At 36.5% G+C, this 13270-nt stretch overlaps 1 protein-coding gene across 1 annotated transcript; it reads right to left on the bottom strand.

Annotated features, from left to right (window-relative positions):
• Positions 1-11746: 11746 nt before the first annotated feature.
• LOC147510819 (uncharacterized) lies at positions 11747-12361 on the bottom strand. Its single transcript, XM_086598258.1, has one exon. It carries the CDS (start codon positions 12359-12361, stop codon positions 11747-11749), a length of 615 nt encoding a protein of 204 aa, XP_086454384.1.
• Between the last annotated feature and the right edge of the window lie 909 nt (positions 12362-13270).

Here is a 13270-nt window from a genome sequence, read left to right as displayed (position 1 = left end):
AAATTTGGAAGAGTAAAAGAGAAAGAAAATCCGCTAATTTTGGTGATAACTTTTACACATTTCTCGTTGATGATGATCTTGTGGCGTATAATGAGGCAATCAGTTCTAGAGATGACCTTTATGGAAAGATGCTATAAACTCAGAACTAGATTCGATTATATCTAATCACACATGGGAGATAGTTGATCTACCTCTTGGGCCAAAACCTATACATTACAAGTGGATCTTCAAAAAGAAACTGAAACTAGATGGTTCCATTGATAAATACAATACTAGATTAGTAGTCAAAGGATTCTCCCAGAAAAAAGGCATTGACTATTTTGATACTTATGCTCCTGTAACTAGGATTTTTTCTATAAGAGTTCTAATGGCTCTAGCTGCTATTCATAATTTATTTATTCATCAAATGAATGTAAAAATTGCATTTTTGAATGATGATCTTGATGAAGAAATATATATGATGCAGCCTAAGGGTACTATAGTACCAGGGAATGAGCATAAGGTATGCAAATTAGTTAAGTCTTTATATAGGTTGAAACAAGAGCCAAAACAATGGAATGAAAAGTTTGACAGTGTCTTGATGTCCAATGGATATCAAATTAATGATGCTAATAAATGTATTTACTTTAAATCTTTTGATGTGAATACATATGTGATTATCTGTCTATATGTGGATGACATGTTAATCGTGAGTCCTAGCCTTGTTGTTGTGAGAAACACCAAGGTGTTCTTATCCGGCCTCCTAATTTGAAATTAAGGATTTGGGAGAAGTTGATGTGATTCTTAGAATCAAAATCATCAAAAACTATGATGGCTATACGCTTTCACAAGAGCATCATGTTGAGAAGTTTTTGAAAAAGTTTAACTATTATGATAGTAAGCCTGTGTCGACACCTTATGGGGCAAATAGTGAACTTAAGAAAAATAAACAACATAGTGTCCTTCAGTCTAAATATGGCCAAATTATTGGTATTCTCATGTACTTGATGAATTGCACTAGACCTGACATTGCTTATGCAGTTAGTAGGTTAAGCAGATACACTCAATGTCCTAGCAAGGAACATTGGAGTGCGTTAGAGAGACTAGCCAAGTACTTGAGAGGAACAATGAATTACGACATACGTTTTAGACAAACTCCACATGTGATAGAGGGTTATTGTAATGCAAACTGGATATCTAATTCTCATGATATCAAGTTCACTAGTGGTTATATATTCACCCTTGGTGGAGGTGTAGTCGCTTGGAAATCTTTAAGCAGACCTTGATAGCTCGTTTGACCATGGAGTTCGAGCTTATTACTTTAGATAAAGCAAGTGCCGAGGCTGAGTGGCTTAGAAACCTCTTGGTAGATCTTCCTATTGGTACAAAACTGCCTCCAGTTGTACCTATGCATTGTGACTGTCAGTCCGCAATAGCAAAGGCAAATAGCAAATTGTATAATAGGAAAAACAGACATATACGTCTGAGACTAAAGTCTATAAAGCAGCTGTTGGAATCTAGAGTTGTGGCTCTAGATTATGTGAGGTCAGAGTTAAATTTGGCCGATCCTCTAACCAAACCGCTTAGCAGGAGGCAAGTGGTTGAAACGTCGAGAGGGATGAGACTTTTGCCTAAGATAGAGGGGGACACTGACGACCCCACCCTACCTATGTGATTGGAGATCTCATGAAGTAGGTTCAAAGGGAAAAACAAGTTACCTAGTTGCTCTGGTATGCTATCGTCTTTTTTGAGACGTCCCACCCTATGACGAGATAATATTTTTGTATACTTTGTATAACTTGAATTGCAATGAGTAAGGATGAGTTATTTTACTTTTATTGGAATCCATAGTCCATTTTATAATGAGATAGTGTATTTTAACTACAATGTACACTTGATGGATATCCACCTATATGAATGTAGAACTGGGTCGGTTTTTATGGATATTTAGGCTTGTATCCTAGAGCATTCATGAAACATAGGTAGCGCAAGGCCAAAAAGTGCAACACCGCAAAACTGGCATATAATGAAAGAGCAGTGTGGGTGCATATGATCTATTTTACTACAAGGGAATGTTGGTTCAAAGATTTTTTAATCCACCACTTTCACATAATATAAGACATGTACCCTATGACTGGTTTAAGCCCGTAAAGCACCAGTATCTTAGGCATTGCTTTTTCGATTCTCTGTGGTATTTCATTAACCCATTTCTTTTGTAATATCCTATTCCAAAATAGTGGAGGACTATTAGTATTTTGAAATAGTGGGGGATTGTTTGAATCTTTTGTATTTCAAAGTACTAAGTGTGTGTGTGCAAAGTGGAGGAGATGAACAAAGAGTGTTCTCTCCACTTTAGTGCATAGAAGATATTCCGACATTGGTTATCCACCACTAGCTAAACAAGTATATGAAGACTTCCTCTACCATAAGGGCGTGCCCTTAGGGTACAAATGCTTTTGTGTTAGGAGGGAGGACTCACCCAAAGCCTCACACGCGTGCGCGCCCGCCTGCACCGAACGAGCCGAGTCACGTCGGGTCGAGTTCAGGCTTGGGCTTGGGCTTACTGTGTGTGTCTAGCTAGTGGGTATTGTTTGCTTCTGTGGAAAAAGGATCTTGGACTAAGCCTATGTATTGTTTACTTCCACTACTCGAGGCTTCCTGTTTGGCTGCTGTACAGTTGTTGAAAACACAGAGATATCTTAGATATCAAATTAACTATACTTTACCAATCAAAAAATAAAATAGAGATTTCTTCCTTACTTCTCTATAGTCCTGCTATGGATTCCAAGCATCAACTAGTACCTTTGAAGTTATTTTTGATTGTTTAGATATGCTGACATTGGTTGGCTTTAACCTAATGTGTGATACCATCATAATGTTTCAGTTTATGTATTTCGTTTGCTAAAGACATTTTTTTTCAACTTTACCGTCTATTTCCAACAGTGTAGCTCACAATATTCTCATTAATTCCAGGCAGTTAAAAGTCCAAATCTCGATTATTCTCATTTTATATCACTTCCATTGGCCGTTCATCCTAAGCTGATAGATAAGCTTATTAGTTTTCAGAACTCTATATTGGGAACCAATGATTCTAGTAACCGTGACGACTTCCTGTTTTACTAAAAATCATTTGATGCATTTTGCATTTGATCTTTCATTGTACTATACTACTATGCATGTTTCCTATTGGTGACCAAGTAACATTAGTACGTATAAGAAGTTGGATGCTCAATTACTACAAGGAATTAAGAGCAACCATTCAAGAGAATAAGAGCTCAGAAAGCATATGCATATGAAATTAGGCATTGGCTTAAAAACCAAAGTACATTAAAACGTATGAAAGTATTCACTTGCTTAAAACCAGAGTAAACAAAAATAAACATAACCCCTTCGAAGGAAAAAAAAAAAAAATTCAATGTCTACATAAAATTATTCTCTACTTCACATATATGCGTATTCCCTGTGACGTCCGATTACTAAGCCCTTGAAGAGTCTTGAAAATCTAATCTACGGAGACCTCCTTGATATGTTGGCATGTAAAACATTGGTACATGACCTTCACTTGGAATGTAGGATTGATTCGTATCCCGGTCAGTGGTTAAAAATAATGGTCTATCACTTTCTTGTTGACGATTCACTTGTGAAGCACCATCGGTGCCATACATCATTGGGTACCTTGTTATATAAGCTGGTGGATAAATTCCTTGCTGCAAAAGTGACATCGAGTTCCATAGTGGCTGGTGAGCAAAACCACTTGAATAATGTATACAAACATTTGGATTACCACCGACCTAATATGTATCGTGCTGAAAAATCAAGAAAAGTCAAGCTACACACACAAGTTTTAACCTGGGAAAATTGATGAACATTTGAAATACCACCATCGTAGTTTGGTTTCATTTATGGTTGGTGTGTCAAAGACTCCTGTACAGTTATGAATGTCAACAATATGTAACTATCCAAGTGTTTACCTAACACAAATAAACACTAGCAAGAAAAAAAAAACAGTTATATAATCTTTCATATCATACCTGAGTAGCATTTTGAACATCAAAATTGTTTAGGTTACTTTGCTCGTGTTCTTGTGTCATGGTTGTATTTTCATCTTCAGTACCTACAAAACTCACAATGTTAACGTGACTGAACACTACTACCTATTCTTTTTCCTTTTTATGGTGAACAATGTATAGGAAAAAAATATTAAAAAAAAATGAATTCATACTAATACAAACCTTTTTGCTTGGATTTTACGCTTTTCTTTCGTGTGTTCCTCTCGATAGCACCCCTCTTTTTTTTTGACGAGCTTCGGTTCTGCTTCAGTTTTGGTGCTCTCAGCTGCACATCATCATATGAGTCTTGTGGTGGATCATCAATATCTAATGTGTTTTTTTGTGAAGCTCCCTGAGCATGTTTCTTCTCTAAAATGTCTAAGGCTTCCAATTCCTTGTGGAGTTCTAGCATCTTTGACTTCCCATACATACACAAAGAATCTGACTTTGCACCAATAGCAATAACATTTTATGAAATATGTGACAACTCACTGTAACGAGTTGTTGTTGATGGATCCAAGCCACCTTGAATAGCCTCCCCGTATGCATCGTAGATAATTTCATTTATGCAATCTTTTGACCATCTTTTCAAATAATAACAAGAATGCAGACTTGTGAAATCCAATTCATGAAACAACTTTAATGCGTGAGAGCAAATGATACCTTGGAATTCGAATTTCCTACACGAACATTGCACGGTTTGTTCTGATTGCACATATCTCACTGTATGACAATGATCCTTTCTGTCATTTCCCCTCTCCTTGACATTGTAAACTTTAGTATTTCCATCGTCTGATTCCTGCACTAAACGAAGGTTAAGAAGTTTAGTATACTCTTGCTGGGAAATACTAAACATCTTTCTTGTATATTTTTTCGATGCCTCTCTTTAAACAGACCAAGTAGACAATAAGTTTGGTGCGATCTGTGTAGACTTAGTTTCTGCTACTCGTTCGTTTTCATGAAGATGGTCCACAACTTTTGAATATTGATCAACAAACAACCGAAGAATGAGAGTATTTCCTAAATATTGTTTAAGAAATGTATTAATGCTTTCGCTTCTTTGAGTTGTTGTCATACAGGCACAAAAAAAAAGCGTGTGCATATACATGTTCCCACTTTTGGTGTGACTTGTACAAATTCAGCAACCAAAGATTTTCTTCCAACCCATATTCTTTAAGCATGGACGCCCAACTATCTTTAAATTCACTTATTGTCTCTGGTTCATAAATGCATTTTGTGAACTGCTTAATAATTTTCTTGAACTCACCAAGTTTTCCTAAATTCTTTAAAGCATTCATACATAAGTGCCAAAGACAAAGCTGATGACTAGTTTCAGAGAATACCACCTCAATCGCATTAGAAATGGTTATAGCCTGATCAGTAAAAATAGTTTTTGGATGCTTCCCACCCACTGCTTCCAAGAATGTCTCAAACAACCAGATAAATGATTTTATGGTTTCGTCACTTAATAATCCACACCAAAAAATAACGGTCTGCCCATAACTGTTGATACCCACAAATGGCGCTCACATCATATGATAATTATTTGTTTTAAAGGTTGTCTCGAAAGCAATTGCATCACCAAACAACCCTTAGTCTCATCTTGCATTTGCATCACAAAAGAAAAGTGTTGTTATTTCATTCTCTTCGTTGTACCGAATAGAATAAAAAAAGAATTTGTCTTCTTTCTTTTTCTCTCTAAGTAGTTAAGAAGACATTGTGCATCTCATTTTTATCAGAAACTCTCTCCGCTCTTTCTGTAACAGATTATACAAATCACTCCGAGTGTAATCTAGATATTTTGCCCCTCCAGCTTCTGTAGAAGCATAAGCATGAATTTGACTTGGTTTTAATCCTACTGAATGCATTTTCTTCACCATTTCTTCTTGAGAGCCGTATGATTTGTGAGACCTCAATAAATTAGAATTCATTGGGGGCACGATATCGTGACTATGTTAACTAAAAAACTTAGTCAAAATATTTTTCATTCTTCAGCCTAATCTCGAATTCCGCCAAACATCATAATCGCCTTTCATCTTTTTTTTTCCAGGCGTTTTTATCTTTTTGTACACCCCTTCGCATGAACAACAAAAGCAACATTTTATTATTTTTTTAGAATTCGAGTGACCACTGTTTGATCTTTTAATCCTTACATTAAACCCAACAGCTCTTGCATAACTATTGTAGTAATCATTACCATCTTTTATACTCTCGAATGTCATTCCAAGTACAGGACTCACCTCGTATAATAGTTTATTTGATTTTTCTCCGGTTTCGCTTTCAGGTTCCATCTTTAATTACTAATAGAGTAAAAATATAGAAAAGTATAGGAGTGAAGAAGATGTAGAATGAAGGAAGGGTGGGAGAGAGAACGGAAGTTGGAGGGAAGTGGGAGAGAGAGAGTGCACAATGATTTGAGGAGAAAATCATGGGAAAAATTGTTATTTCCATATTGGTTTATTGGAATATTTTTTTTTAGTTTAAAATAAATGGAAAAAAAAAGTCTCTTTTATTTGTAACTATTTGTTGGACATGTGGGGCAATTGTGGCGCTGGTGGATTCTACCAGCAAAATTGCTGGTGAACAAATTTGGACTTGGAACACTCTATTCACTGGCTTTGATCTTGGAGCTACACTCAAATAAGATATTACTAATTAAATAGCCTTCCTAATTCTATAGAACCTAAATAGAAGTTTCTAATTGCATGATTATTGTCCTACATCATTCACCTCTTCTTTTAAGAGAACTTGACCTCAAGTTGATAAAATAAAGAACTAAACATCAATAGGGTCACCTTCAACCTCATAAATCTGATAAGCAATATCTTGTTCCACTTGGTCATTTTGAGTCGCATTATCATCATCATTGTCATTATTGTTCCCAGTATAGCCAAGAAATTGTAGCTTGCGACATTCAGCAGAAGAATGGCCTGGTTTACCACACTTGTGACAATGTTCGCCTCTATGTTTGGCATATGGATTTTGAGATGGATTGTTGGTTTGGGTGAGTGTTTGGTTTGGATTGGGTATATGGTGGACGAGTATTAGCTTGAAAATGAGATTTAGGTTGGAAAATGGAGGGATATTTGGTAAGGGTAGTAATGGTTTAGACATTTGAGGTGATGGAGTATGGTATTGTGGGGATTTATAGGAGCTGGAAATAGGAGGAGGAAAACGGGAAGATATATTAGGATGAGAATGAGTTGAATATAGATTTGGGTCATATGAATAGTTAGAGCAGGAATAGTTGTTGTAGTGACGGTAAAATTGGGGAGATGGTAACTGATTCAAAGAACTCTCAATCTTGATTGCCACTTGAATCGTATCAACCATAGTGTTTTAAAATTGTATGTACCTTTTGAAAGATAGATATTGTTCCGGCCCCCACAAATGTGGCCCAATATAAGCCCCTGCTGAAACAGATATGTTCCAGAAAGAGGAGCATATAGCTCTTGGTCTTTATCTAGGATAGGAGCACTTTGAATCTGTGGTTTCGCAGATAGGATTTCTTGGTCACGTAGAGAAGACCATCTTCTTATCTACAACCAGTGGAACACAATTAAAAGCCTTATATATGCAAACTCATTCTCTTAGCTAGAAAAAATAAACAAATAAATCAAAAGAATTAGAAACAACTTCTAGAGTACATATGATCAAAACCACAGAGGCAATCACTCCCATTAGGAAAAGCAATTTCCTAGTGTCAATCTAACATACCTTATGATATTAAAGTGGGCAATCCATAGCTACAGAGCTTCCACCAACAAATGTAGCATAGACACTGACCAACCTGCTGGAGGTTCAAAGTACCACTAATCCGACACTGCAAAAATTCTAAATTCAATCACCTACGTAAGCTGCTGCTAATGCGTTCAAGACTGCAAGTACATTTATCGATTGTAAAATGCATCGACATTGCCACACAAACCATAGTATTATTAGATAATGTTGTTAGGTTAATGGTAGAGATAAGGAGATAGATTTTTCACTCTCAAAATACTCTCTCTCGTATCTATTCACTCTTAAAATAGTCCCTTATATATTGAGTACAACTTACGAGTAGATATGACACTATAACTGTCATACTTACATGTTATGTCACTTCTTACAACATACATCTGCAGACTACTCAAAACCTTCTGTTCGGAGACATAGAGCCGAACATTACTATTTCTGCATATGACAACTTAAGTTACATATCTCTAACACTAACATTACATTAGTTAATATTCTCCCCATTAATGGAATATTCATGGACTCCTAAGAGTTCCCTTAGTTGCTGGAACTTATCCCTTGACAAAGCCTTTGTAAAGATGTCCGTAATTTGCTCTTCGAACTTGCAATAATCAAGCTGGATTTCACCTTTCTCCATGGCTTCCCTTATGAAGTGGTACTTGATCGCTATATGCCTTGTCCTGCTGTGATAGACTGAGTCCTTTGCCAGGCTTCCCTTATGAAGTGGTACTTGATCGCTATATGCCTTGTCCTGCTGTGATAGACTGAGTCCTTTGCCATTGCTATGGCTGATTTGTTATCACAAAACAACTCTGTGCCTTCCTCTTGCTTCTCCTTGAGATCCTCCATTATTCTTTTCAACCAAGTGGCTATAAAAGTCGCCATTGCTGCTGAAATGTACTCCGCTTCAGCTAATGATTGAGCCACCGTTTCTCGCTTCTTTGAACACCATGAAAATATACCCGAACCAAGAGAAAATGCATTACCAGAAGTACTCCTCATATCATCAATGCAACCTCCCTAATCACTATCACAATAGCCAATCAACTTGACATCTACATCTCTATCATATTTGATGCCAAAATTCAGACTTCCTTGTATGTATCGCAACACTCTCTTTGTTGCCCCAAGATGAAAGTGACTAGGAGAACTCATAAACCTTGATAACAAACTTGAAGCATATGCAATACCGGCCTTGTCGCTGCAAGGTACAACAAGTTTCCAACCAAACTTCTATAGAAAGTCTCATCTACCTTCTTCCCCGTCATCCTTCATGAGTTTCTCATTGACAACAAGTGGTGTTGGTGTTGGCTTGCAACCCACCATACCAAACTTCTTCACAATATTTTCAGCATACTTCGTTTGACAATTGAACACACCATCATCTTCTTGGTATATCTCAATTCCAAGAAAGTGATGTAGCAAACCCATATCACTCATCTCATACTTCTTCATCATATCAATCTTAAATTCATCATTTCCAGTAAAAATTAGGTCATCTACATACAATGCAACAACCAAAATAGATGTACCTTTGCATTTTACGTACAAGGTAGGCTCACTCTTGCTTTTCTTGAACCCCCTTTCAATGAAATAGCCATCAATTTGATTATACCATGTCCTTGGAGCTTGCTTTAGCCCATACAAAGCTTTCATCAACTTGTACACTTTGTCTTTTTCTCCTTTCACCATAAATCCATGAGGTTGTCCAACATACACCTCTTCTTTCAATTCCCCATTCAAGAATGCTGATTTTACATCAAGTTGGTATAACAACCAACCTTTTTGTGCCGCCATAGCTATAATAGCTCTAATAGAGTTAAGACGTGAAACCGGAGCAAATGTTTCATCATAATCCATACTGGGCTCTTGAGAATAACCCTTGGCAACCAATCTTGCTTTGCTTCTTTGCACAGTACCATTGGGATTATACTTCACCCTAAAAACCTTTCACATAAATAACGTCTTTATGCATCGACCTTTCAACTAACACCTATGTCTTGTTCTTCTCAATAACTTGAACTTCTTCTTCCATAGCCTTTACCCATGCTTCATCTTTCACTGCTTCTTTAAAATTTTCTGGTTCCATGACACAAAAGTTACACCTCTCAATTCTCTTAATTACTTCTTTCAAACTTCCCATCTTTTTAGGAGTGGAGGATGGAATGTTGACGAACCTGACCTTGGTGAGGATTGAGGTGAGCCTTCATCACTTTCACCTTCATGTGCTGATTTTTTTGCTTCCTCCTCGACTAAGACATATTTCCTTTCAATTTTTCCTTCATCCCAATTCTAACTAGCTTTCTCATCAAATATCACATCTCGGCTTGTAACCATCTTCTTGCTTTTGAGACTATACAATCTACAGCCCTTTGATTGTGAGTTATAACCCACGAAGGTGCACTTCTCACTTGTCTCATCTAGCTTGCTTCGTTTCTCCTTTGGAACTTGCGTATAACACACACTTCCAAACACCTTAAGATGCTTTACGGATGGTTTTCTACCACTCCAAGCTTCAAATGGAGTTTTTCCCCATACCGCCTTTGTAGGACATCTATACAACAAGTACACTGCTATATTTACAGCTTCGGCCCAAAAAACCGTAGGCAAACTCTTCTCATGTAGCATACTCCTTGCCATTTCCATCACGGTTTGGTTATTTCTTTCGGATACTCCATTTTGTTGCGGTGTATACCCAACTGTGAGCTGTCTTTCCATGCCTTCATCTTCACAAAATTTATTAAACTCATGAGAATTATACTATTTCCCATTGTCAATTCACAACTTCTTGATATAGCACCCACTTTGCTTCTTGACATAGCTTTTGAACTTCTTGAAAACAGAAAATACTTCGGATTTCTGCCTCACAAAATAAACCCATGTCATCCTTATATAATCATCAATAAAGATAATAAAATACCTATTGTTTGAGTGAGAAAGTGTCCTCATTAGACGACAAACATCGGTATGAACAAGACCAAGCACTTCATTTGCTCACCATGCTACACCTTTTGGAAAAGGTTTTATGTGATGCTTTCTAAGTGCACACCCTTCACAAACTTCATTTTTGTCTTCAATACTCTTCAGCAATCCTTGTACCATGACTTTTTGACAAAGCAACTTAAGACCAACAAAGTTCAAATGCCCAAATCTACGATGCCATAACCAAGACTCATCCGTATATTGCACTTTCAAAGCCACATTTCTTTCATACTTGAACACCAATGGAAAACTTCTATTTTTATCCATCTGGACCTTCTTGATGAGTTGCTACTGCCCATGCTTTTTATCATAGATAACACACCCATCATTATCAAAATGCACTCCATAACCATGTTCTACAACCTGTCCAACACTTAGGAAATTCTGGTCTAAGTCTGGAACAAGCAAAACATAATGAATACGCTTGGTGCCCTCATTGGTGTGAACACCAATTGTACCCTTGCCTTGCACAGTCACCAAAACACCATTTCCCATCTTCACTTATGAATTGAAGCTTGAATCCATGTCCAAAAATAGATTTTTTTCACCGGTCATATGGTTACTACAACCGCTATCAAGAAACCATACATCATTCTTATGCTTGGCAACACTTTGACAAGCAAAAAACAAGTTACCTTCACCTTTTTTTCTTCCGCAATACTTGCTTGTTGAGATTGACAATCTCTTTTCACATGCCCAAACTTCTTGCAATTGTAACATTGTGGTTGCCCCTTGAACCAACAATCTTTCTCAATATGGCCACTTTTATTGCAATGGTAACATTTCGGTAACAAAGAATCTTCACTTCTAGGCCTTCTTTCATGATCAAATCTTCCTCGACCTCGGCCTCTACTTTTTCCTCTCCAATACCTACCACCACCTCTTGATGATTCCGACTTGCTTTCACTTCTAAACGGTCTCTTTTCATCGTGTCTTGAACTAAAATTCAGCTTGGGCTGAAATTCACTCTCAACTGATTTTTCAGAGTGTCTCATAAGTCTTTATTCAAATGATTTCAAAGAGCCTAACAATTCTTGTAAACCTAACTCAAAAATGTCTTTTGTTTCCTTAATTATAGCTACAATAGGATCAAACTTTTGAGGTAAAGTCATCAAAATCTTTTGCATAATTTTTCTATCACTAACTTCTTCACCATAAGCTTTCATTTGGTTCACAAGTTCATTGAATCTAGAGGAATACACATGCAAGGATTCATTTTCTTTCATCTTCATATTTTCAAACTCTCTTCTTAAAGTTTGAAGTTTGATTGCTTTTACCTTGGTGTTTCCTTGAAACTCTTGTTGAAGAATACTCCATGTATATTTGGATTTTGTTGCTCCCATGATCCTTGGAAAGATGGTGTCTCCTACACCTTGTTGAATAAAGAGAAGAGCTTTAACATCCTTCTTCGTTGCATCTTTCAATTGCTCCTTTTGAGTATTGGTTAACCCTTCCATTGTTGTTGGTTCTACATACCCATTTTCTACCAAATCCCAAATATCTTGAGAAATGAATAAAGTTCTCATCTTTATACACCAAAAATCATAGTTATCACCTTCAAATAATGGAATAGAAGGTTGTTGGATGTTCAAACTTGAGTTACTTGAGCTCGCCATTAAGAATCTCTCACAAAGCTTTCACCTTTCTTTTTAAAATTTCCAGACTTATTTTCTCCTTGCTGATTTTCAGAAATTTCAGCTTTCTCATTTCTTTTCTTAACTACCTCACTTTGATTTTTAATCTCCTTTTGATCTTAGCTCCCTTTGAGCTTAGCTCTGATACCAATTGTTAGGTTAATGGTAAAGACAAGGAGAAAGGTTTTTCACTCTCAAAAGACTCTCTCTCGAATCTATTTACTCTCAAAATAGTCCCTTATATATTGGGTATAACTTACGAGTAGATATGACATTATAATTGTCATACTTACATATTATGTCACTTCTTACAACATACATCTGCAAACTACTCAAAACCTTATGTTCGGAGACATAGAGCCGAACAGTACCATTTCTGCATATGACAACTTAAGTTACATATATATCTCTAACACTAAAATTACATTAGTTAACAAATGTTAAGCATAACAAAACAGTAACACTGAGAATGCAAACCACCTTTTTCGACAAGAGAATTTAGTATAGATATCAACCTTTGTTTTATTGGAAAGAGACAGAAGGATTTCCAACTTTCCATTGATATGGATTTCCTCTTTCCATATATGACACGAGTTTATTCCTCTCTGATTTGGATATTTTCCCTTTCCGTTTATTGACTTTTTTGCTATTTGTTTTTTTTGTTAAGCTCCTTCAACCCCAACCCCAACCCCAACCCCAATGCATGTCTGATGCTTGAAGGACTCTTCATGTAATGAGTTAATGATTTAGGCATGGTTAGTAATTTTGTGTCAACTTATTAGCTTCTCTATGTTTTTCGTTCTGTTAACTTTATGCTGCCAACATGGTTATTTTCATTCCTAACAATGTGTATAAAGGATTTTTCAACCTTTGAACCTGTCTTGTTGTTAT

This window comes from Coptis chinensis, chromosome 3 (genome assembly GCF_015680905.1).
Source record: "Coptis chinensis isolate HL-2020 chromosome 3, ASM1568090v1, whole genome shotgun sequence".
NCBI lineage: Eukaryota > Viridiplantae > Streptophyta > Magnoliopsida > Ranunculales > Ranunculaceae > Coptis > Coptis chinensis.
This window is presented reverse-complemented; position numbering and strand designations above follow the sequence as displayed.

What these genes read in the sequence shown, in the direction of transcription:
- LOC147510819 (XM_086598258.1), bottom strand. Translation starts at nt 12,361, where the DNA reads ATGGCGAGCTCAAGTAACTCAAGTTTGAACATCCAACAACCTTCTATT.